We start from the raw sequence: 27,496 nt of genomic DNA, 5'->3' as shown, positions 1-27,496 counted from the left end.
CTGACCTCGTGCTTAAGGTGTCTGGCTAGCTAGTCCTACCTTAGCCATAAAAACTGGCTGGATGGCTTTGGGCCAGTCACTCTCTCTCAGCCCAACCAACCTCACAGGGTTGTTGTGGTGGTGGTGGAAAAGAGGAGGAGGAAGAAGGAATATTAAATATGTTCACTGCCTTGAGTTGTTTATAAAAATAATAAAGGCAGGATACTAAGCGCATAAATGGCTTTGCAGGCATTAAAAAAAAGAGAAACTAAGAGAGTTATGGACTTACCCTCTCAGTTCCACCCTCACTAACTTTGATCATTTAGACCAGACTTATTGTAACATGCCTAGGCAGTATTAATTTTTTATTACTTGTAGGGGAGGCCAAAAAGAAAATTGGCCTACAGGTGGCCTTATTCTAGGGTCTATCAAACAAGGCAGAGGCCACAGATCAAATGGCTACAAATTTTTTTTATTACAAACTCTCTTTGTCTGGGCTCCAGGAACAAAGTGGTCATTTACATTTGTGGAATAGTGCAAGGCTGGAGTCCCTCCCCTCCCCCCCGCCACATATACACACCCAGAGGTGGCATCCTTACCAGCAGATTTCTGGTGGAAAGATCATCTATTTAAGGAGATGAAGAGTGCTTTGCCATAATAGTTACCTTTCGGTAACTTCTGCAAAGAAATGCTCCCTGTCTTTCTTTGAAAGATAAACACTAAAGAGAAAAGAATCTTATTTTATTTTTTCCCCCCTGATACACAGAGCTCAATTACAAATATGCTTACTTGAAAAACAAATCCCACTGTGCAGATTAAAGTTTATAACAGGTAATAGTGGCAGTGGGCTTATAACAAAGTAAGCTGAAGTAAAAAGAATGAGTCATATTTCTGGGTTACGTCTGCAGTAGCCGATGACATTGACGTTCGGTACAAATAAATTCCATTTATTTAAAAAAAGAAAATTAGCTCAAAATAAACACGTTTAGGATTAGGCTGCAATTTACAGTTAATTGGGAAAGTGAAACCTAGGAGGAAACGGTTTGTCAACCATTCCTGGGAAAATCTTTGGTAGAGTCCTCATTATAAGGGAACAAGAGACGGCAGGGATCGAAAAGGAAAGTGCGGTACAACTTTATGGAGGCTGTATGGATGTGTACATGAGAGTTCTACTTTTGGAAGGTTACAGAGAGTTGTGTAAGTGAGAAAGAAACATTATGTTAGTTGACTTAGAGAAAGCATGTGGCAAAATGAATGGTTGCATATTATGGAAACTGAGACAAACACAGTGGGAGGTCAGCTGCTGAATGCAGTAAGAGCAGAATACGATGGAAGTAAAACATGCATGAGTCTCAATGAAATGCTTCAATATTGAGCAGAAAGTAAGACAAGGATATGTAATGGCTGTCTAATGTATGTATGGAGAAATGTATGCATATAGATAATCCTCAACTTATGACCAATCACTTAGCAACAGTTCAAAGTTATGACAGACCCCCCCCCAAAAAAGCTACTTATTATATGGTTTTGAAGATTCTATGTTTGGGCCCCTCTATAGTCATGTGACTACATTTTGGGCACTTGGCAATGGGCCACATTTATGGCCATTTGCTGCCCCCCATAAGCATGTGACTGATTTATGATGGATTTGCTGAAAATGGCATTTATTTCTGGTGTCTGGCAAAAACTAACCCATATAGAGAACAATGGCTTTGCTTAACAACCATGGCATTCATTTACTGATCGGGTCTTTCACTTAACGGCCACCCTGAAAAAGGTAATAAATTCAGGTCCAATCATATGATGATCCACATCACAACTTACAACTGTAATTGACGCACTCAATTACCATCGTAACTTGAGGATTACTTCTAGTATATGTGCAGATGTGTTGTCTTTTGGTATACAGATGATGCTACGGTGCTGGGTCCAAGTTCAAATAGTTTACAGCAAATGTTACAGAGACCACGATGTAACGAAGAGTTCAAATGCTAAGATTACGGGCTGTTTCACAGGAAATCAGGAAAGAACAATAGCAAGTTTTACGCAGAACGGTGAAAAGGGATAGATATGTGCTTTTGCTGCTTTGTTATGTGGAACTGAGAAAAGGGTATAATTAGGAAAAACATCCAGCAAACTTGAATGCCATAGGGATGGGCTATTTCAGAACTTAGTGTTGCAAAGGAAGGAGATGGGGTCAAGAATGAATAGGTGCCGAAAACAATGTGGATGGAATACAAAAATAAAAAGGAAGCAGGTTGAGGGGATTTGGTCATGCAGAACGTAAATTAGGATCAAAGTGCAAAACAAATATAAGAAGGAAGGGTGAACGGGTGAAAGAAAGGGAAAGTCCAAAAGTGTCACCGGATGAAGTTGATGAGTTCCTAAAAAAGAGAAGTTTAATGAACCAAAGGCAATATATAAATCATTGTATTCACATGACAGAAGTAATGGATGGTTTAAGTGGATTCAAAAAGGTATAGTGAATGGTGTTGGTGCTAACTGGTTTTAACTTTCTATTTATTTAACTTTCTATTTATTTATTTAACTTATCTATTTATTTAACTTTCTATTTATTTAACTTTCTATTCATTTTTTTCTCTCATTTCGTGCTTTTGATTTCACTGGCTTACTGTTTCATACTCTTTCTGTGCTTTGTATAACAAGCTGTGGAGCTGCCTTGAAATGGAGGACTTTTTGAACCAAACCACAGAATTATAACTTATCTCTTCAAAAACAAGAGAGAAAAAGGTCATACAAAGGAAGTCAGGAAGGCTGGAAGATTAGGAAGATGCGCCACTCAAGTGTTTAGGTTCCTCAAGGACTTCTCTGCAATTGCAAACTATAATCCCATATTAATAGCATCCAAATTATGGGCCATTTTAAGAGTAATTGAAGGCGCAACAAAAAGATTAGGTCAGTGTGGATAGCCTGCCTTTTCTACGGGACAACTTTATTGATTTTCTTAGTGTATTATTTTTTATGAAAGATCACCTACAGTTGCACCTATGGGAACTTTACAGGTAGTCCTCAACTTAGGACCAAACTAGATAACATCATCAGTGCCAGGTAATGAAACCTCTGCAAGAAAACAAGCAAGCTCGGTGAGCACCAAGGAGCCTTCAAATACGAGTCAGCTGCCAAGCATCTGAATTTTTATCACATGACCATGCTGCAAATGGTCATCAGTCACTTTTTTCAGTGCGGTCACTAAATGAACTGTTGAAAGTCGAGGACTACCTGTAATATGAATGCTTACCGAAACAAACAGGAAACACACAGGTGACTAAAGTGACAATGTTCAAGGCAAGTCACAACTAATGTTACATTTTCTACATTGGTATTAATGAACAGACGAATATGTTAGAAAAAGTTCTGAATAAATATTCCAGACTTAAATATACTTACAAGAAAATATACATACAAGTAGTCCTCAATTTGCAACCACAATTGAGGGCAGAATTTTAGTTGTAAATTGTTGCAGTTATAAGTTGAATCACTGACCAGACTTGATTTTATGACAGTTGTTAAGTGAATCATTGCAGTTGTGAAGTGAATCGTGTGGTCATTAAGCAAATCACATGGTGTTTAAGCAAATCACATGGTCATAAGTCTGAATCCAGCTTATCCAATGGGTGTTTTTTGTTGTTTTGGGCTGCAAAGCAGCAAAGAAACATGGCAAAACACGGTCACATGACTGTTGTCATGGGACAGTGCAACCAGTTATAAATGTGAGCTGAAATGGAAAAGTGCCTGAAATGGAATCACATGACCCCAGGGGTCATGGCTGTCATGGCACGGCTGTTCTGTAAAGACAGCTTATAAATAATTTTTGGGTTCATCAGAACTCCAAATGGCTTTTTAAGCAACTGGTTATAAGTTGAGAACTACCCATATTGAGCAAAGGTTAAGAATATTGTTCTGGCATCAGAAAGACCCAGCTCAGAATGCGGTTTATCCATTCATATCATCATCAGAAAGATAATCAAAACTAGGGCATAATAAAAAGAGAAGCAAGATGGATACTGGGTTTGCTTGGCTGTAAAAACTTAAGATTGCTTAGGGAAAAACTCAATAGCTGTACAGAAGTCAGAGGACATGTAGTTATAAGTCAGATGGGAAAAATAAAGCCTTAATAATCTTTCTTCCTGTCACACATCAGAATACTAGGCAGAAGGCAGTGTCCCAGACCCCAAGGGAGCACTGTGGAGATAGAAAGGTACCTTACTACTATACTGTATCTCCCTGCTTTTTGGCTAATCAGTTCACAATTGCTGGGTCCACTATGACCACATATAGAAAAATTAAATATCACTTGCTACCTCCTCCCCTTAAAAAAATATCTAGCCAAAGGAAGCCTAAATATTTCCAAAGCAAACATTCAAAAGAATGCACTCTCCATTATTGACAAAACAAAGAACACACAGCTCTCTCTTACATGATCAGATATCCTTGCTTAGAAAATTGTTAGCCACACTGTGTACTTTCTGAATTCTGGAGATTGTATCACTGCCTCCCCTTCTTTGTACTTCAGGAGAGCACTGTACAAAACCAGTTGAAACTGCATGGGACAGCAGGGAAGTACTGGGAGGTAATGAGCCAAAACCACACACAAAACTGCAGTTAGTCATGTTTTGTGTTTGCTACAGTGGTGGTTGAAATGGTAGCACTGGGTTAAATGCTTCAGAAGAAGTTCAGCATTAAAATATAGTCAAAAATCCAATCCTGGCCCCTGCCAAAATAGAAACAATATAAAATTATTATTACTAATAAACTGAGTAAGATATGATTGCCTATGAAAGGGTGGTATCTCTCAACATTAAATATCTGGGCTTTATCCTGAAGACATATACATACATATACATATACATACATTATCTATCTATCTATGTATCTATCTATCTATCTATGTATCTATCTATCTATCTATCTCTATCTATCTATCTATCTATCTATCTATCTATCTATCTATCTATCTATCTATCTACTGCTCAAAAAAATAAAGGGAACACTTAAACAACACAATGTACTGTATTTAATAGTAGGATGTCTTATCTTCTGTTCCCTTTATTTTTTTTGAGCAGTATATATATCTATATAGATATAGATATATAGCCATGGCCAAAATTGTTGGCACCCCAGAAATTTTTCAAGAAAATCAAGTATTTCTCACAGAAAAGTATTGCAGGAACACATGTTTTGCTATACACAGGTTTATTCCCTTTGTGTGTATTGGAACACAACAAAAAAGGGAGGAAAAAAAGCAAATTGGACATAATGTCAAACAAAACTCCAAAAATGCGCTGGACAAAATTATTGGCACCCTTTCAAAATTGTGGATAAACAAGATTGTTGCAAGCATGTGATGCTCCTTTAAACTCACCTGGGGCAAGTAACAGGTGTGGGCAATATAAAAATCACACCTGAAAGTGTGGGCAATATAAAAATTACACCTGAAAGCAGATAAAAAGGAGAGAAGTTCACTTAGTCTTTGCATTGTGTGTCTGTGTGTGCCACACTAAGCATGGACAACAGAAAGAGGAGAAGAGAACTGTCTGAGGACTTGAGAACCAAAATTGTGGACAAATATCAACAATCTCAAGGTTACAAGTCCATCTCCAGAGATCTAGATTTGCCTTTGTCCACAGTGCGCAACGTTATCAAGAAGTTTGCAACCCATGGCACTGTAGCGAATCTCCCTGGTCGTGGACAGAAGAGAAAAATTGACGAAAGGTTGCAACGCAGGATAGTCCGGATGGTGGATAAGCAGCCCCAAACAAGTTCCAAAGGAATGCAAGCTGTCCTGCAGGCTCAGGGAGCATCAGTGTCAGAGCGAACTATCCGTCAACATTGAAATGAAATGAAACGCTATGGCAGGAGACCCAGGAGGACCCCACTGCTGACACAGAGACATAAAAAAGCAAGATTACAGTTTGCCAAAATGTACTTGAGTAAGCCAAAATCCTTCTGGGAAAACGTCTTGTGGACAGATGAGACCAAGATAGAGCTTTCTGGTAAAGCACATCATTCTACTGTTTACCGAAAACAAAATGAGGCCTACAAAGAAAAGAACACAGTACCTACAGTGAAATATGTTGAAGTTCTATGATGTTTTGGGGTTGTTTTGCTGCCTCTGGCACTGTGTGCCTTGAATGTGTGCAAGGCATCATGAAATATGAGGATTACCAAAGGATTTTGGGTCACACTGTAGAGCCCAGTGTCAGAAAGCTGGGTTTGCGTCCGAGATCTTGGGTCTTCCAGCAGGACAATGACCCCAAACATACATCAAAAAGCACCCAGAAATGGATGGCAAGAAATCGCTGGAGAGTTCTGAAGTGGCCAGCAATGAGTCCAGATCTGAATCCCATTGAACACCTGTGGAGAGATCTTAAAATTGCTGTTGGGAAAAGGCACCCTTCCAATAAGAGAGACCTGGAGCAGTTTGCAAAGGAAGAGTGGTCCAAAATTCTGGGTGAGAGGTGTAAGAAGCTTATTGATGGTTATAGGAAGCGACTGATTTCAGTTATTTTTCCCAAAGGGTGTGCAACCAAATATTAAGTTAAGGTTGCCAATAATTTTGTCCAGTCCATTTTTGGAGTTTTGTTTGACATTATGTCCAATTTGCTTTTTTTTCCTCCCTTTTTTTGTTGTGTTCCAATACACACAAAGGGAATAAACCTGTTCCTGATAATTGCCTTTACTTTCTGAACTACGCAACTCTGTGGTCAAAAGTTGCTTACAAAAACAGGATCATTTCTATAATTACCGTATATACTTGAGTATAAGCCGAATTTTTCAGCCCACTTTTTGGGCTGAAAAAATCCACTTCGGCTTATACTCCAGTGAACAAACAAAAAAGAACTTCCACCCCCCCAGTTTGGAGAGCTGCTGCTTTCGTCAAACATGGACGAAGGCAGCAGCTCTCCAAACGGGCGGCGGCGGTTTGGAGAGCTGCGCGCGCAGCTCCACCGCCACCTCTGCAAGCCTCCGCTGAGAGAATGGGGCGGTGGAAGCTTGCCACCCATTTTCTCGGCGAAGACTTCTTTCGGGGGATCCAGCCTCTGCCGCCCCCTTCTCTCAGCTGCCCAGGAAGCTGAGAGAAGGGGGCGGCAGAGGCTGGATCCCCCAAAAGAAGTCTTCGCCGAGAAAATGGGCGCTGAGACGCGAAGTATGGGGCGGTGGACAAGCTTCCTGGGCAGCTGAGAGAAGGGGGCGGCAGAGGCTGGATCCCCCGAAAGAAGTCTCCGCTGAGCGAGAGAATGAGGCGGTGGAGCGCTCCGCGAAGTATGGGGCGGTGGAAGCTTGCCCACCGCCCCATACTTCGCAGAGCGCTCCAACGCCTCATTCTCTCGTCTCAGCGCCCATTTTCTCGGCGAAGACTTCTTTCGGGGGATCCAGCCTCTGCCACCCCCTTCTCTCAGCTGCCCAGGAAGCTTGTCCACTGTCCCATACTTGGCGGAGCGCTCCAACGCCTCATTCTCTCGTCTCAGTGCCCATTTTCTCAGCGGAGACTTCTTTTGGGGGATCCAGCCTCTGCCGCCCCTTTCTCTCAGCTGCCCAGCTGAGAGAAGGGGGTGACAGAGGCTGGATCCCCCGAAAGAAGTCTCTGCTGAGATGAGAGAATGAGGCGGTGGAGCGCTCCGCCAAGTATGGGGCAGTGGAGGCTTGCTGCCCATTCTTTCGGGGGATCCAGCCTCTGCCATGTCGCACCGCGCCAACAGCAAGGCACCCCATTCTCTCGGCGGAGCGCTCCACTGCCCCATTCTCTCAGCGGCTTGCCGCCCCATTCTCTCGTCTCGGCAGAGCCCAGCTGAGAAAAGGGGGCGACAGAGGCTGGATCCCCCGAAAGAAGTCTCCACCGAGATGAGAGAACGGGGTGGCAAGCCGCCGAGAGAATGGGGCGGTGGAGTGCTCCGCCGAGAGAATGGGGCAGCTTGCTGTTTTCTCGGTGCAGCACGGCAGAGGCTGGATCTCCCGAAAGACGTCTCTGCTGAGATGAGAGAACGGGGTGGCAAGCTGCCGAGAGAATGGGGTGGTGGAGGCTTGCCGCCCATTCTCTCGGCAGAGACTTCTTTCGCGAGATCCAGCCTCTGCCGTGCTGCACCGAGAGAACAGCAAGCCGCCCCATTCTCTCGGCGGAGCACTCCACCGCTCCATTCTCTCGGCGGCTTGCCACCCTGTTCTCTCATCTCAGCAGAGACGTCTTTTGGGGGATCCAGCCTCCAGCTGCTGCATTTCCCAGCCTCGGCTTATACTTGAGTCAATAACTTTTTCCAGTTTTTTGGGGTAAAATTAGGGGTCTTGGCTTATACTCGAGTCGGCTTATACTCAAGTATATACGGGTAGGTGGAATGAAGCTCCCACTTACTTATTTCTCATTTTGGTATATGCCATTGTCTCATAGTAGAGTACTGGCAATTAATTTAATAGACTCCCAATTTCAGGCAATAGAAGTAAGGTGTTGGATTCCAGCCAAAACTGAGATTGTTAAGTTCCTGAAGACATCTGAAACAGATGCTTTTGTTTCTAAAATGTGGAAAACTCCTGAGTGGCTTGCTACCATAGCAGATCACACAATATGTGTCACCGTGTGAAGAACTTTAGAGCAACAATGATTAAAAGATTGCAATCCATTTTGTGTAGACAACAGCATCCTCACAATGAGTTATTTTGAGGATATTCTCCAGTGACATAACACGGGTTTCAGCTAACTGGCCTAACCCAGGCAAAATAGTGATGGGTCTGCCAAAGGTCATACGGAAAAGCAACAGGAGGAAATGGCAGATGGTTTTCCTTTACCTCTTGGGCTACTACTGCCAAAATGTTGCGTGTTAGTGAAAAAAAATTGTTTTTTTTTTGTTAAGGGAAAAAATCAAGTAGGTCAGAAAATCCATGCATTAGATAAAAAACGCATGGTCAAAATTACAGTTGCAAGATTTATAAATGCAAAATGATTTAATTGTACATATCAAATGAGGAATTCTCAAAAAAAAGTACAACTTGCCCTGCCCCATCTGGAAAAAGTACAAAATTGTAAGTATTGTCCAGATGTTCTGGGAAGAATCTTACACAAGGCATTTCCTCTAATATAATCTACTTGTGCTTTTTCAATTTTTTAAAAAAATCAGCCTATCTAAGGTATCTATGTGAAAAAAATAGAAATGTGACACAAGAATGTGAAAATATATTGCAATAAAATTGGTCTTACTTTACCAGTAAAAAGAAAGGACTGTCTAATGTGAATTATAATAGAAAGGAACAATGCCACATTATCTGTTCTAGCATGCTACTGAAGTGCCATGAACTTAAGACATTTTGAAAGCTGGAGAGAAAATGGAAAATCTTAGCTAAGTGAAATAAAGACCTCTTTTAAAATAGTTCTGCTGTCTGAATGTTTCTGTAATAAAACATATCTGTAATGGTGATTATAAGCACATGAATTTGGCATGTAGCTTACTTACCTCCAAAAGTAGGATATAAAAATATGGGGATGCCTCCCTCAACATTCCATTTTATAATACCTAATCTGATATTTTAAATATGTATAGTAATCATCTGGCCTGAATGACTTGGCTGCATCCTTGATCATCATCATTATTGCTGTTAGACTCAAGTCAGCTGGTTAGGTCTACCCATTTGGCTGTAAACAAGTCTGAAATCCATGAAAGTTTAGAGGATGACATGTAATCCTTACTATATCACTCTTTCGCTTACTGAAGGCAGACATTGTAGAAGGAGAGTGTTAATCTATAGTAGCCAAAAATTAGAAGGAATCTGATACCACTTTTTCAGACTAGCCAATTTGATTAAAAAGCACAATTGTGTTATTCTGAAAAGGTGTTACCAGACTTTCTCTGATACTGTATATAAGGTGGGCAAACTCTGCAGAGAGTTTTGAAAAACCTTGAAACTTTTCTAAGAGAAACTCTGAAAACTAGAATTAAGTAGAACACCTTTTCTTGTATTTTAGCAAATTGAGTGGCAAACATACACATGTGCTATTTAAAAAGCCCTTTTGAAGAGAAGAGGACATGAGGTCTCTGTGTATGGGGGGGGGGAAAGGGAAGGCATTTTCTAAATGGAATTAATTTCTTTAAAATTATTTAAAAAAATAAGCACACAAAGACTAAGAGTTAGAAAGTCCTGAAGTTAAATCTTGTCTAAATTACAAACCTACGTGGAGGCCTACAGCCAAGTACTTCAGTGTCACTGAATCCAACTTCTCTATTCATTTGTGGGGATTACAGTTTGACCTAACTTCCAAAGCTGTCATAACATAGTTGAGTCAATATTTAGGATCCTTTTAAATTATATTAAATATTAAGTTTAAGGATTATATCATCATCATCATCATATCACCATCTTGGCTTCTGGGGCATTTCTGTCTCTCACCATGCATGCCTAACTTGTTACTCAGGCATAGCAATGGAACAGGAAGAATTAGACAAAAAGAAAAAAGAAAAGAAAGAAACACAGAAGAAGTAGAATTGATCCCTTGAGATGATTAAAAATGTCATCAAAGCATCTAGACAGCCAAAACTTTAAGCACACAATCTTTCGTACAACACTGGTTCTTCCACTTCTTGCTTCACTCTCTGGAGCCTATGTCTGCCTCCAGAAAAGAGATTAAAAGTAATTCTACGCCAAATCATGTCTGGAGAGAACGGGGTTGTTTGCTGCTAGCACATCCATGGAAGGATGAACACGTAAGTCAAAATGAAATCCACCTAGGATTTGCCCTTCCCAGGAAACAAAATATGGCAGGAACAGATGGAGATGGATGGCATTTCTTTTCTAACATTTATAAAGTGGCTGGGGGGAATTTGTTAAAATCTGTTTAAGCTTAAAAAAACACCCAACTTTGCAATTATAGCAGCACCTGCCTCATGCAAAAGCAGAGATTTCATCCTGGTGCCTCCTGAAATGAAGAGAAAAGAACCTTTGGCTACACAGGAAATTAATTCAAAAACTAAACCCAATCATATTTCTAGTAAAATTCTGATGAGATTTGTCTAGAGGGTTTTTTTTAATAAAAATTAAAAAACAACAACAACAACCCTGAGATCTATCTTCTGTACCAAGATAGATCCCAATGACTGAGACAGTTTGAAAATGATAGGTCTCTTGATCATCAGGCAGCAAAACAGAAATGTTTGTTTTTGTCCGTATCTTCTTTCTTTCACTCCTCCATCTTTCTATTAAGTTACCAATGGTTAAGAATGCAGCAAAAGACAACCAGGGCTAGTAAAACAGCTTGGTGTACGTCACTTTAGCACTCTTGACACAAGAATGAACAAACAGCTACATAAATGCCCGGGCCACCATTTTGCAATACAATTAAAATTAAAAAATAATACACAAATAAATACTAGGTGTACAATCTTCTTTATAGCATTAAATATTGCTAATCTAGTATGGTTGGAACGTAAACATGGTGGCGCAACAGCCTACTTTAGTAGTAATCCTTATGTAATTATCTTAGCCCACCAGCACGGCTATAATTTCTGCCCCCAGTTCCTAAAAGGTGAAAGTAATGGAGAATTTATTATCTCCTTCTAACATTTCTCAGGTTCCTAAGGTTTCTCAGCTGTAGTTAAAGAGCAGTTAGGGAGGACCCAAGAATTTGCAAAATCAGTTATTAATCTCTAGAAGTGACTCCTTAAAAGCATTCCAAAAATCCTACATTGTTCATGGCAGCTGCACATTTTTGGGTTTGTTTGTTGGTTTTCTCGGAACTTCCTATTTTAAACATTTAATTGTTGAATTCCCTGGCAGGCATCAGTGACAAATGTTGTCAACTCAGCACAGACTTTGTGTTCCTCTCCTCCAAAGGCTTGCAAACCTACGGGACCTGGTGGTCTGCCAAGAATGTGATGCTTAGTGGCTCTGTAAACACAGTCTCACCCAAAAGCTGATTAATATTTGAGGCTGCAGAGGCTGTTTTAAGATCAAAGCTAGTACTCTAGTCTGATTCTGATAAACTATATGATAATGAGATTAAAAAAAACACAGTTAATACAGCAAATTGTTTGGGGAAAGTATGATCAAATGTTGCCTAACTCTCTCATTCCATTATGAGATCTGTCTCCAGAGAGACCTCATTCAAAGGAAGTATCTAATGTCTCTCATGAGACAGATCAAGTTGACCTTTTAAATTAACAATTTCTTTCTAATCAAAGATTTTAAACTGAAGGATATGGCTTTCTGCAAGAGAGGCAAATGTATGCATTGATTTCCTGATCTAGTGGCAAAAGGAAAAATTCTCACGGACAAGAGAGAAAGCAAAGAAAGAATTCTCCAGACTGGGGGTGGGCACATAAGAGCGGATGTGTCTTGGGCTACATAAAGTCTTTTAGGATAATTTTAAATTCCCTTTGCTAGAATTAATTGAAATAAATTGGAAAGAGGAAGGACTATGGTCCTTGTCAAAATTTTCACTATAGTTATCTTCTATTGCAGGGGGCCCCAACCCACTACCAGGCCTTGAGCTGCTTGGAACAGGGCTTTGGAAGTGGTGTGTGAGTGTGCACGCGACCGGCACACATGCCCACTGCTCATGCTGAATCATCCCCCTGCTACTCCACAAAGGTGGAAAGGCTGGAGGAACTGTTCTATTGCTCCACGGAGAAATGATTATTTATATATTTATTTATAAAATTGACTTCATCTTAGTTCAAGGTAAGTCCGGGTGACTTATAATCATAAATACATCAGGCAACTAGTTTTTGGAAAAGAGACAAAAAGTAGCTTCAGCGTCATTCAGAAGTCAATCCTTGCCCTTAATCATATATTAATCTGGGAAGTATGAATGAAGCAGATGTGTTTGGGATTCTGCTCACTGTTTCTCTTCCCATCTCTCAACAATTACTATCTAAACTATGGAGTGGTTCTTTGGAGTAGTCGGCCTGCATTCTCCTGATATGTCTCAACTGCAACTCTTAGCCGACTCAGACAACTTGGCTATTAGTGAGGGATATTAGAAACAACAGTGCCAGATCATCTGGAAACTATAGGTTCCCCACTCCTGAAAGAGTATAGTTGAAGAGAAATTTAATTATGGATTATGAACTGCAGCTCAGGCTGACTTCTAGCGCATCCAGCTCAGAAACCAGTGCAGTATCTATTTAAATCTAGGTCCCTGGGTGTGATTGACTCACTAACTGAAGTGAAAATAATTTGATAAACCCATGATTTACCACAATGACAGATTCAGATTTACTGTGTGGCTATATATCTCTTAAAATCATAAAACAGATTTCAGTGCAAAGTCCATGTAACATTTGGCAAACTGTTCTGAGGTTGTTCTTTTTTTTTGGCAGGGTTATTTCAAATGAAAAAAAAAAGCATAAAAGTTAAACTGTTACCAGTGAGAAAACTTTGTCACTATTCCTTGCATCTGCCACTAGAGTACTCTCCAGTAAGCAAAATATTGTTTTATGAGCGAGTTAGATTACTTCTCTTTAAACATTTCCGCCTGTCTTAGTAATGCTCTCTGTATGATTTTCCAGACAATTTCTCCTATGATGAAAACTCAATAGAGTCAATACTAATTAAATGAAACCATGTCTGTAACAAGCCAAGGCTCTAACGTACTTTTCTCCTATAGAGTCTTTTTAATCGGAATTAAGGCATCTTACTTCCTCTTTAACGAACGGGGTGGGGGTGGTGGAAATCAATATGTAGAGAGGAAAGCAACAGAACAGAGGTGGTTTTATAAAAAAACCATTCCTTTGCTTTATAGTTGAGAATATAGTTGAGAAAACAATTCTGAAGAGACATGGAGAGGGATGGGCCTGGCCTCTGGCTATTTCCACTGTATATTTGCTCCCACTTTTCCACACTGGATAGACATATTTACAGGGAAGAGAAAACACCTGGAATCTCCTGAAAACAGGTGGTCCTGTCCATCGTCCTGTGCGCTCCCACAGGGAGGGCCTCCTTAGGGTACCGCCGGTCAGTGAGTGCCGGCGGGTGGTCCCCAGGGGAAGGGCGTTCTCTGTGGGCACGCCTGCCCTGTGGAACGATCTGCCTGTGGAACCCCGGACCGCCCCCAACCTTCTTTCGTTTCGCCGGGACCTAAAAACTTGGTTATTTGATTTAATTGGCCTGGACTGAGGGGTTTTAATTTTTAAACTTTTAAATTTTAAACTTTGGGCTACTAATTGTTATTTAATCTTATTTTAATTCTATTTTAACTCTTATTTTGTCTTTTAATTTTGCCCTGTAAACCGCCCTGAGTCCTTCGGGAATAGGGCGGTATATAAAACTAATTAAATAAATAAATAAATAAAAATAAGTTATAATTTGAAGATATGTAAAACGGAATATAGCAAAACCTACTATTTGGGGTTCTTTCAGTTGATCTAAAACCAAACTTGGAAAGGGGGTGGGGAGAAGAGGATAAAAAAAGGAGATTCCTAATTTTTTAGGGATATTGTGCAGTGGCCATTTTTTCAGAATGTGTCATCTGAGGTTAGTATTATTAGCTGTTCTTATCAATTAACAGCCGGTCACCAAAACAGAAGTTATACCTGAATATGCTTTTTTAAATATGAAAAATTTAAAACAGAAATGAAGGTCTAGTTCTCATAAGGACGTCTACAGAATTTTCTTGCTGTATTTTTTTAAAATTTGTTATTATTTCAAAATAAGCCTATTATAGTAATTTCAAAAAGAAAACAGAACAGATAATGTTATTTATTTTTAGCCTGTGTTAAATTTTTGTAATTTTAATCCATTTTCATATTTATAATCATTTGAATGTTTTTTTTAACCTTGTTGTAAGCTTCTCAGAGTTGCCTGAACGGTGAGATGGATGGCAAATAAATTTGACAAATAAATAAATAAAATTTGGAAAATTCGGTGGCTATACAAGTAATCGTAAATCACAGGTTAGTGCCGGATAGAACAGCCTGGCTCCCTTTTTCCCCTTTCAAGGTTTTCAGCGATAAGAGATAAACAGCAAATCTTCTGACTGCCATTAATTCAGTTTATCATTAAAACCACACCATAAATTGTAGTCAATATTAATAATGGTTAGTATAAATCTAGCACTGCTAGCACTGTACAGTTAAGTCTGTCCATAGTTTGTCTGGTTTGGATAACCTATTGAGTTATAGTAAAACATAAATGGAAATAAAAAAAACTGGCAAACAAAAGAGGAGGCGGCAGGGGTGGCTGCAAATGTGTACCAGCAAATGTGTACGTATCTGTTGTGATTCAGGGTCAGCCTGTGGGTTCGGCAGTTGGGTCGGACGATTCAGAGGAGGAGGAGGGGGGTGTTGGAGAGCTTGCTGAGGATAGCCTTGAGGCTCCGCAGAGCCCTAAGCCAGGGTCCTCTCATCTGGTTACGACGCTGACCCAGCTGTGTGAGCCTGACAGCGTGCATGATGACCCACAGCTGGCCCTGTTCAAGGACGCCCGACGCAGGAGGCAGTCAAGCAGGAGTAAACAGAGGAAGGCAATGGGGCACCTCGGAAGGAGGCAGAGAGAAGCCACGCCCTGAACTGTTTAAAAGGGGAATGTGTGGGAGGGCTGGTTTGCTGAAGGCAACCGTTTGAATAGTTCCTATTTCATGGTTCGTGTTTTGTTTTGCTCTGTTTGCTTTTGTGTCCATAAATTTGGCAGGCTTAGTTCCAGCCTCTTGCCTTCTTGTAAAGGGGTTGTCTCTGCCTTTTCTGCAGGGCCGGTAGTAGGCTGGTACAGAACAGTATCCAAGATCTAGACAAGTTTAGTACTTGTCATGACAAACTATGGTTCACATTGCCTGAAATATAGCAGTCAAGGAAATCCTGCGAAAAAATTTAAATCAGTCCTAAACACATATAACATACCAAAGATCTGTTATTTTCAAGTAGCCGCATCTTTTGCAACTGGCTACATTCTACTGTTTCATTACACAAGTGATTTTACGTACCACATCCGGGTTGAGCCTGAAGGCCAAAGGAAGAGAATAAAATAAGGAATGAATGGTGGTTAGCAGTGAAGAGCTCCAGGACTGACGGACCTCCCGACTTCTGGGAATGCGATGGAGGGCAAACTGTAACTCCTGGGGAGAATTAACAGATTTGTAGATAAGAATCATTTGGGTACTACGGTAAGCATGATTTCCTGTACTGTAAAGCACTCAGCTATATAAACAGTGACAGATAAAGAAGACAGTCTATCTTAAACGGGGCTCCCGCTTTATTTGCGTTGCATTTCAGCATGAGCCACCAGAGATAATTCTGCAAAAAACTTAAAAGGAGAAAGAATCCACATTTAAGATTCCCCCCCAACACACACACACACACAAACACAGACCTCCCAAAACTCAGCTAATTTAAGACAACCTTTCTAATTCAAAGGTAAATTCTTTGGAAAAAGAAACAAATCTTCCTTTCAGGTAAATAAAATAACAATACATGCTGAATTTCTTGTGGCCAAGACTTTTTCTTTCTTCAAAGCAGCATTCAGGAAAAGCCTTTTGGGTAAAACCTTGAGAAATATAGAGCTAGGAAGCACAGACCAATCTTATATTTAATGGCTCATTTGCAGCTACCATATCATTGGTACCATTTCATCGTCTCTATAGGGAGTGATCAGACTGGTATCTCCTGCTGTTTGCTTAATTTCCACAGGTTAAAAAAAATATCCTGCATCAAAGTCCCTTCCAACCTTATGATTCAGTTTCTCAGAAACCTATTACAGTAACTCCCACAGCTTCCTTGGCAGGAAGCTATGTTTGCTTTTCTGGTACACTATTTCATTTTCTATATGGCCATGGAGGCTGTGACCTTTCCTGTAACTATCATGCAACCAGCCTCTCCAGGTTACTAAAAACAAGTAACTTTTTTGAGTGCTTTTGAGGAGGTTGGCATAGATGTATCACACAGCACTAGATCACGTGCACCACCTGGTGGACGTTAGTAAGACTTCAGCCTTTTCTTCCTACATTTGTTTCATCCAGAGATACACGCCTAAAATCAAGAAATTGTATTTGGTTATCTCTGAGCAGACACTGAGCTTAAGAATTTGTTTTCAAAACTGAATTCAATTTTTCAGGAAAAAAAGTCTAATCTGGGTTACTTTGAAATTTCATGTCAGCAACCTCCTCTCTCTCCCTCCCCATCTATATTCATGTCTGTTTGTGCATCTACCAATCTAAATCTATGAGCAATTATTGTAAAATACTTTGGGAGTTTAAGATCTTATTATTACAAATAGCTTTGTAGATTCTGATCTACACTTTAGCCCACTTCTGGGTTTGATATGAAATTAAATCTTCGGTTCATACCCTCTTAGAAGTACCTGCCAAGCTTTGAATATTACTTGGCATTAATGTTTAATAGACATATCTTAGATTTGTTTCAGGCAGATATCCATAAGTACAAAACAAAACCACGTCAAACACACCCTTTGTATCTTTTTTGCAATCAGGCCTAAAACAAATCAAGCATATTTATTTATTTTATTTTTATTTTTTATTACATTTATATCCCGCCCTTCTCCGAAGACTCAGGGCGGCTTACAAGCTTAGCAGTAGCCTTCATTCTATGTATATGCCTGCTTGTTAGGGCTTTCATACACCCCCCAAGCGGCATTATTACAAAGTCAGCTTAATTGCCCCCAACAATCTGGGTCCTCATATAATAACTGTATCAGATCAAACCACCAAACCATCCTTTACTACCCAAGATCTAGCTTAGGAAAGCTCCAGAATAATCATCACACAGTTCAGGGGTGTCAAACTGCCAGCCTGCGGGCCGAAACTGCATCCACCCCAGCTCTGGCAATGGGGAAAAAGTCACGATATGTGGCAAGTTTGACACCCCTGACATAGTTGATAGCCCCATGAGACAGTCTCTGGTCTTCTGTCTATATGATTTCCAGCTGGTCAGAAGGAAATGCCTACCGGTGCCCTGCTCATTAAGTTGTCCTTTCCTGCAGAAGGTACTTAGGGACCATCAACATTCAGAAGCTGTCCTGGAGACAGTAGCCATGTTTAGCCTTGCATAAAATGTATCTTTTTTGGATTGTTATTTTATGTTTTTGCTCTTTTCAGAGGTAAAATAAATAGTCCTTGAGTTACAACCATAAATGAGACTGGCAATTACAGTCGTAAGTTGTGGTGGTTGGAAAGTGGGTCATCGCATGACTGGACTCGACCTTTTTTAGTGGTGGTTGTTAAGCAAATGTGATGGACTTAAAGCAAACACCATGATTGTTAAACAAACCCATTGTTCACTATGGGGCATTTCCCCCCCCCCAGAAAGCAGAAGTAAACAACAGCTTCTGGAGAATTGTCACATATTGCAGTCACATGACTGCAGACCGCTGTAAACAGCTCTAAACATGAGCGAGTTGTTGAGTGCCCAAAATACAATCATGTGACCATTGGGAAAGATCCTGGATGTCACAACTTCAGAACTGAGTCGTAAGTATTGGGGGTGGGTGGGTGGGGGTTCCTTCATAACTTTGAAGGTCACTAAGTGACCAGTCATAAGTCAAAGACTATCTGTATCAAAGGAATGTTGCATTTATACAATTATATTTTGACTGTTTGTCATTAAATTGCTTTCAATATTGATTCCCACGGAAAAGAGGCTGTGTTAGCTTTTAGGGCAGGCCAAAGGCTACACTCAAAAATGGGTGGGTTTAGATCAAAAAGAACTCAATCGCTTTAAATTGAAAAAAATAATAATTCACACACATTCCTAACACAAGACACTTTTGCATTCATATTGTGAAGTAGTTTTCACATGTTACTCCTCCTCCACACTTCAGTTTGGGTTTAAAAAGTAATGTAAAAAAATAATGTATTTTTCTCCAACTTACTGCAGGTGGCAGCATGCATCCAACTTTTAGTTGACTGAAAATGCTGAACAGGATTAGATTTAGTTGCTACTTGGATTGATAATTATCAGCACTGAAGACTAGATAGGGAAGTTGAAAAGGCATTTCAGGAGAATTTTTCACCTTCATTCCCCCCCTCCCCCACACACATTCACACCTTCCACATTTCATCAGAATGCGTACACATTATTTACAGCGGTAACTCATTTCATGATCAGAAGAGGGTGCTATGACACTGGAGAGGCCCCAAAATTTTATGAGTCAAGAAAAAAAAATAACACCAAGGAGATTTAAAAAGCAGAATCAAAAAGAACACCCAATAGTGAAGTGGCATGAAGAAGGAACAGGCAGTGCAAGCAGGATAAGAAAGGACAATAAGAAAGAGGCAGAGAAAACAAAGTGATGAAAAAGTAAACAAATATCTGCAAGAAAAACCACCAAGCTGAGAGATATTCAACTAGGTTGAATATCTTTCATACGCTACAATGGGTAGTCCACTGTTCTGAAATAGGAGTTCTCTCCTTGATTTTTTTGCCCAAATGAATAGAATAGGATAGGATAGGATAGGATAGGATAGGATAGGATAGGATAGGATAGGATAGGATAGGGATAGGATAGGATAGGATAGGATAGGATAGGATAGGATAGGATAGGATAGGATAAGATAGGATTAGAATAGAATAGAATAGAATAGAATAGAATAGAATAGAATAGAATAGAATAGAATAGAATAGAATATACACTAGACTAGGAATAGAATAGGATAGGATAGGATAGGATAGGATAGGAATAGGATAGGATAGGAATAGAATAGAATAGAATAGAATAGAATAGAATAGAATAGAATAGAATAGAATAGAATAGAATAGAATAGAATAGAATAACTTTATTGTCACTTTGAATGTACACTGATCGGCATACATTAAAATGAAATTTGAAAGGCAATTTAATTAATTCAATTTGTGTTCTCACTCAAAGTAGCAGCAGATTAACTGAAGTTCATGATTGGAAATGCAAGTATTTATAAGCACCACATGTGGGGAACCCCATTTTGGAAGACATATTTCATCTCCTTTCACGTAAAAGATTAGATTGGGTTTCCATTAATTAGATTGCTATCAACAGCTACTAATCGTGATGACGCTGTGGCTTTCTAGAATCACAAGCACCATGCTTTAGGTATCAGTTGTTGAACAGCAATTATGGAAGTGACTAATGCCCATCTGTCTTCCTGAATTTATTATTTTATTTATCAAACAAATTTATATAACCACCCAACTCACACACAGTGACTGCTTGACTACTGCCAGACACAAAATGCTAGATTACTCAGTTTATATAGCAATAATCTAAATATTCTGAAACCTACATTGTCCTCTATTTATGTAATTCAGATGATATGATGATGGTGATGATGATGCAGGATAAACCTTCTTCTGCTTCAGTGCAGGAAAATACAGGTCTCCAAACAAAGAGAGAGAGAAAAAAACCCTCTAGTCTAGTACCTCAAAGGGAACAAAATCTCCATTAATTTTTTTATATCCGAGAAAGAAGTGTAATGAGGATCAATTATTTAAGTTGTCATCAGGATCACAGTCCTTAGAATTTGACAGGTAATTAGAGTAGACAAGTAACTGGGGTGGCAATAGGAAAGCAGTCTCATGCAGTGCAAAATCCTACAAAAGACAATTGTCAGAGACAATCTCTGCTAAACAGAAAGCAAACACAAAAGTGTTTCAGTAAAAATGGAAACTCTAGAACAGGGGTGTCAAACTCAATTTCATTGAGGGCCGCATCAGCACTGCGGTTGCCCTCAGGGGGCCGGGTGGGTATGGCCAGGGTGGGCGTGGCCTACTTGGTGGGCGTGGCTAGAGTGCGTATGGCCTACTGGGTGGGCGTGGCCAGCTCTACATCGTTCGCATCAAGGGTGCCTATGGGGGCCTGGGCAGGAGTGGGACAGATCTGAGGGTCCCTGGCAGAAGGAGGGTCTCTGGGCCAGGGCCAAGACAGTGGGGGCCGTTCCCTCAGTTTCCAGGATGGCTTCACGGGCCGCATGAAACCACTTCGCGGGCCGGATCCGGCCCCCGGGCCTTGTGTTTGACATGTCTGCTCTAGAAGTCAGTCCAATAGAAACATACAGTAGCTTTAATGTTCTTCGCCTTTTGTTACCTCGAACTTGTTAGATAGTTAGGACAGAATACAGATTGTCCTCGACTTACAACACAGTTCACTTAGTGACTGAAGTTACAAAGGCACTGAAAAAAGTGACTTATGATCATGTTTCACACTTATGACCATTGCAGCATCATGTGATTTGCATTTGGATGCTTGACAACTGACTCACATTTATGATGGTTGCATGGTCCTGGAGTCATCACCATTTGTGACCTTCTGACAAGCAAAGTCAAGGGGGAAGCTAGAATCACTTAACAGCCATGTTATTAACAATGGCAATGATTCACTTAACAAATGTGGCAAGAAAAGACATAAAACAGGGTACTTAACAAATTTCTCACTTAGCAACTTAAATTTTGGGCTCATATATTCAGGATTGTAATATACACATAACATTAAACTCCACCCTTCTTCCTGATGTTTTATTTATTTGTTAAATTTATTTGCCACCTATCTCACCATGGGGCTACCCTAGGGAGTTTACAAAAATAAAAAGGAAGAAATGAAAAGAGTATGTTTTTCTATAATTCTACACGGAAAGAGATGAAAGGATTTTTTTTTTGGATCTTCAATCCACCCACTTCCAAACCTCCCAGTTTATCTTCACCGTAGAAGCAGAATTGGAAGTTAGCTATGTCCCATATTAATTCAAGCAAGAAAGTAGTGCTGGCAAAACTGTAAGGAGAACAAGCTTGGATGTGTGCTGAATCAGGTACAAAACTAGAACTGTCCGGCCTATTCCACCGGCCTGCTAGATAAATACACACAAGAGTTTCTCAATCTATCAGTCTTGAAATGTGTTTGAAGGCTTTATGTAGTCTTCAGCCAGAATAGCCAAAGGGCGTGTTGCCCAAAGGATTATAGCAGTTGGAATCTAATTCATCTGGAACTCATCAGGTTACAGTAGTTTAGGCTAAACATATGCTAATAGCCATGCTGGTGGATTATAAATGTCTAGTGCTTCTATGAAGCATCAGGCCAGAGAACATAATTTTGAAATGTGGCTACTAATCTTACTGCTAATAAATCATAATGCCAGGACACTAATGTAATTTTCTGCTTATGCTGCAGGCATATTCTATGCATCTCCAGGGTGAGTAATCCAAACAAATTAAACAATGAATTTGGGAGGGCTAGAAAATCATTATTTGAGGGAAAACATTCTAAGCCCTTGTCTTTATATAAAGCCGCCGCAAGAGTGGGCTCACTTTATGTTCTGTGGCTGAACAGGATAGTTGAGCCCTAAACAGATGTGGGGTTGTTTTGGATTGGAAACTGAACTCTCCTGTTCTGGTGCTCTGGTGCTTTTGGGTTTGCACATTATGCTAATATATCTTGTGAATCATGAAGTTTGAACAGAGCCAGAGAATAATCCTACATAGTCTACTTGGACTCACTGAGTTCAAAGGGACATTATCTCCAAGAAATGGCTATAGGGTTGCAACCTTGTGGTTTGGAATACTTCCAATAGTTCCCTTCCCTTCCCCATGAATAATGAAATACCACTGGGAAACAAATTGAAGTATATAAAAGATTATGGCTACAGTCTCTCTATCCTGTTCCCCAATCCACCCCTAACCCCCCCCCCCCAAAACTAGAGCAATTTAAGCTCCTGCAAGTGTTTCACTTTGGTTGGGAAATTTTAAGAAAAAAAGAAATCTGAAATATGTTTAATGGATTATCTCAATAATCTTAAATACATAATGATAAAAGAGCAATGAGCAATTAATGGAAATTATTCATGAGTCAGTTCAACAATGCAAGACATTGCAAACCCCCAATGCTTAACCAATCTGTTCTGATGCTCAGGCTATGCCACTTTTAACTTTTTTTAAAAAAAAATTGATAGAATAAAGGCAAGTATATATCAGGCTTGTGGAATCTTTATTTATTTATTTATTTTTCAAGAGAACCCAAGATTTGTCCAGCAGTTTGATAAAAAAAAAGATATACACTGGAACTATGTAGTATTAAGCCCGGGAAATTATTTTGAATAACTGGACTGACAGAACTGAAGGTCTCTCCTTACATAACTCTACTTTTGTTTACTATTTTCCCCCTTCATAATTATTATACTAGATAGCTGACAGTGAAACATCTGTTAGTCCTATAAAGTAGTCTGGACAAGAAGCACAACCAGAAGCATCAGCACTATTTTTATTGTAAGGTTACATTACACAGAATCTTGCAAGACTGAAAAGGCATCTCACCTTTGCTCTATTTTTAATCTCTGGAAAACTAGGGCCAGTTCCCTTCCCCCCACCTGTAGACTGAGCTGTGGTGGCACGGTGGCTAGAATGCAGTATTGCAAGCTATTTCTGCTGACTGCCAGGATTTCGATCCCCACCCACTCAAGACTGACTCAGCCTTCCATCCTTCCCAGGTCGGTAAAATGAGACTGTTGGGGGCAATATGCTCACTCTGTAAACCTCTTAGAGAGTGCTGTAGTGTAAAGCACTGTGAAGTGGAATATAAGTGCAAGCGCTTTTGCTATTGCTCTTATCATACAGCTCACCTCATCTGTGGGTCTTCCTCTGTCTCCCAAGATCATTCCCACATCTTCCTGATGAGTCAGCAAAAGATCTACATCTATCCTTGGCACATGTCCCATGCTAGAAACAGTCTAGCTCTGAACAAGGGTAGGGACATTGTTTTCAAGCAATTATGCTACAGGGCTTCGTGCCACGAGCCAGGTTCACGCACGTAACCCCCTAACATGTTTGTCTGAAGTTTCACCTGTAGCTTATTCTAAATTGTTCCCATCTTCTAGGCTTTAGGGAGTATTTTAAATAGCTCCCATGAGTATTGACTGTTGCTGTTTGGAAGCTTCACTGCACAGTGAAAGGTGGAAGAATAAAGGGGATCCTTGAGAAAAGGATTTGTCTTAGCAACCTTTTCAAGAAAATGATCTGTTCTCATGAACTTCAGAAGAAATAAGAAACCTCACTCCATTTGGCCTAGAGATCAGACATATCCTATCCCAATGCATGCAGACAGAACAGATTAGAGGTATACGACAGAGCCAAAAGTCCAACATTGGTAACTTTAAGACCTGTGAACTTCAACTCCAGAATTCTTCAATCAGCCATGGGCGGGGGGGGGGGGAATCCATCATTCACAAGTCTTAAGGTTGCCAAGGCTGGACATCCCTGTTCTTTAAAGACAGATGTACAGTGTTATTTTATGTTTGGAGGATACAGATGCTTCAAGATTATCTCAAAGCCGGGTCCCTTCCTCTGGAGTTAGTGCTTAGTGAAGCTTTCTCTGGCCTGCATGGAAGGCCCCCAAGATAATGAGAAAAGTGAAAAATTTAGGGATGGAACTTTAGTGCAAATTGGGAAAACTTACAGTATTTTAGCAAGAAATGTGACATTAATATTTAATAAAATATGAGCAATTAGAAAAATAGGTATAAAAACTCACCGAGGAATTGGGGTATTTAGCAGCTCTCTTTTGTTCAAAAGAACAGATTTTTTCTTCACTCATCTTATCTGAATCGGCCAAAACATAATGCCTGGGAGAATATTTCTTGGAGAGGCTATTAAGCAGCCTTAAGATTTCTGTAGTGTGTCCTCCTGAAAAATACACAATCAGAGTTAACCTCTGTAAGTTACACTGACTTTAGCGTGAGAATTTGATTTCATCATTCTGTCGATTTACCTCCAAACAAGCTCACCCCTTTTGTAGGCTGGATTTTACAAACCATACTTATTCACAATTGACTTAAATACAGTTTCCTTAATAACCCAATTCTTTCTTTTGCTTGACCACTGAACTGTAAACTAACCACAAGGGCTTGTACAAGCTAAACTATGTTGTTGGTTAGTTTGTGTTTTACTACAATGTCTAGAAAAACAAGACCAAGCAAGTAATAGTTGCCACTGTCTCCAGTTACTCACCTGTCCCTTTCCACTCCAATTCTGTTTACTAACATGTTGTTTTGGGCTAATGGAGCAGGATGACTGGGCCAAGAATATCTGCACCACAGGAAATGGAGAAGTTGACCACCTTTCCTGTTTTATTTCACTGTGGGGGTACGGGGGAGAGAAAGGAAGAGATGGCAAAGTAGATTTTCCTTTGCTCACCATCAACTTACTAAGTGGTATAGAACACTAGTCAATTCAAAGAGGCAGGGCAAGCGAATGGCCATGTAGTACTAAGCCGTAATTTGTTTTGCAGAGACAGCGCAAGTGAATGCCAGCGTAGTGCTAAGCTGTCGTTTGTTTTAATTAGTTTGAGTAAATTATGTTGGCTTAGTGTGACAAACAAAACCATCAACCATGGTTTACAAAGGGCAACATCTGGGTTTAGCTATCCTGAATGAAAATCAAACAAACCATATTTTTGATATGGGGTGTGAATTTTACTAGCAAGTGTGAAAGAGCTAGCAGCTTTTTTTCCCCTCCCCATTAAGAAGAGGACCAAATACCAGCCAGAACACTGTTTTGCTAAAAATTCTCCCTGTCTCAATGTAAGAGAGTAGAGGTAGGCTGTCTTTTCCTTATGGGTTTTCCTGCTTCCCAACCTCAAGGGAAAGGCAACGGTAACCGTTTTCAGGGGCTTTACTGTTTTTATAATTTTGGCTGCAGAGCAAAGAAAAAGCAGACTGGGATTCACTCTGCTCTCTTTTACAACAGAAGTGGCTATATTAAACATTCTTTTTCAAATACTTAGGCAGGTAGAGATACTTCTACTAAGATGCCGTTGTAATATTTCCATCAGACTACACCAAAGAACCAGGGCTGGTCTAAAACTGGGGACATCCAGGTTCAGATTACCCCGGTTCACGCTAATCTCACGCTATTAACAATTATTGTCAAGGAAGAATTAAGCTTTACGATTGGAATTAAGAATTAAAATCACGAATGTAACTGTGATATTGTGCCTCTACAATATTAGGCGGAGAACCCCCTGAATCCTCTCTAAACACATCACCCAATTCCAAGCAACTTTTCTTCAAAGAAACTACAACGTCCAGCATGTCTCAGCAAGCACAGTAATCAGCAGCAAGAACGCCTCCTTTCTGTAGCGGCTGCTTTGCTTTCTGGGTAATGTAGTGCGGATGGCCACAGCCTACCCTGTGTTAATTGACTGTTTCTAGCTTTTTTGTCTTACCAGAACCGGCAACCACCAGGAGTTTGACATCAGCATTAAGAGAGACAGGGCGTCGCTTCACAAACCGCAGGACGAAAAGAATCAGCAAAGGGAAACAGATGATCGAGACGCCCAGCTTTGCCCAAAACGACCATTCCATATCCAGGCTGTCATTCGATAAAATTCTACAGTAGTAGGAAGCAGGAGGGGAATTACGGGAGCCGAAGCAGTTCAAAATACTGCAGAAACATTCTGCTGCTCGTCCAGCGGAGTGTTTTCGTCGCCGTTCTCGTTTTTTGTTTTTGTTTTTGCAAGCGTTGATTGTATGTAGCTGCAATGCTTGTTTCCCCCCCCCCCAAAAAAAGAAAAAGAAAATATTTCCTAAATTAATAAATAGACAGCAGACCTTAGGGTTTTGGGTTTTTTTTTTAAGGTGCACGACAGATGTGCTTTTCTGTTAGCTTATGATGAGAATGGCAATGACCACTTTTGTGTTCTGTGGTATTTTAATGGAATATTTTTTTTTAAAAAAACCCTAGTTAAGAACATAAGACTGAAGAAGGTGCATTTACTAGAAATGTAAGAGAGTTGAACCTTCCTAGTGTGTCGTTTTGTTTTTTTGCTAGGCAATATTGACATATATTAAACACTGCATATTTTGTTGTATCCCAAATTATTTGTAATTTACAAGTTACATGAAATGGATTGTGGATACATAGACTTCTTTTTAAAAATATAATGCCAAGGTGCCAGTGATGAAAGTTCATCATGATATTGCACAAATATCATAAATAACATACTTGTGTCAAACACCGTGTTCCAAATACATGTGTAGCAATTGAATCATAATGTCACTCCAGGTGTGTTATTTTTGGCACCATTGTGATTTGCTATAAAGTAGACCCTGATGTTTGGGATGCCACTAAAATATTATTTTATACAGTGCTTTTTTGTAAAAGAAAAAGGTGCCGGAACTCACACATGTCATACAACACGCCTTGCCTAACCTACAAGGTTCCATCCAAAAAAGGTACTGGAACTCCATTCTGTGCATTCTATGAGAAAAAAAGCCCTGATTTTATATTGATAAAAAATGTATCTGATCTAAAAGCCTGGATGGAAGACATGCGTTCACTTCCTCTCCATAAATTGGCTTTCTATCAAGTTTGTGGAAAATCTGATCAAAATTTGGTCTGGTTAATATTTTTCTTCTTTTTGTTTAGACATTAAAATAAATCAGTAATAAATTCAAATATGTTTAAGGAACAACCTTCCTCTGAATATATAAAACAGAGCAATCCAACCCCAGAACTTTTGGGCCACTCCAAATCTTTCAGCAGTGGTGCTTGCAATTACAAAATTATCTGGATTATCTAGAACAGGAAGTGCTTTATGGTGTTCAGAACATCTCTAC

The 27,496-nt window shown here is 39.9% G+C and overlaps 1 protein-coding gene across 2 annotated transcripts in view; it reads right to left on the bottom strand.

Annotated features, from left to right (window-relative positions):
• The window catches only part of ALG14 (ALG14 UDP-N-acetylglucosaminyltransferase subunit), a 37,553-nt gene extending 10,537 nt beyond the window's left edge, over positions 1 to 27,016 (bottom strand). The window contains exons 1-3 of one of the 2 annotated variants that reach the window (XM_083359432.1): positions 26,104 to 27,016; positions 24,412 to 24,563; positions 15,896 to 16,027 (exon numbers count right to left, since the gene is read on the bottom strand). In XM_083359432.1, the coding sequence (XP_083215558.1) occupies positions 15,896 to 16,027; positions 24,412 to 24,563; positions 26,104 to 26,242 (423 nt within the window). In that variant the 5' untranslated portion in view covers positions 26,243 to 27,016. The remainder of the gene's footprint in view (positions 1 to 15,895; positions 16,028 to 24,411; positions 24,564 to 26,103) is intronic. The other variant, XM_083359431.1, reaches the window with a different exon arrangement.
• Positions 27,017 to 27,496: the final 480 nt, after the last annotated feature.

This window comes from Vipera ursinii (assembly GCF_947247035.1).
Source record: "Vipera ursinii genome assembly, chromosome: 3".
Classification (NCBI taxonomy): Eukaryota; Metazoa; Chordata; class Lepidosauria; order Squamata; family Viperidae; genus Vipera; species Vipera ursinii.
The sequence above is the reverse complement of the archived record's forward strand: the minus strand, read 5'-3'. Positions and strand labels throughout refer to the sequence as shown.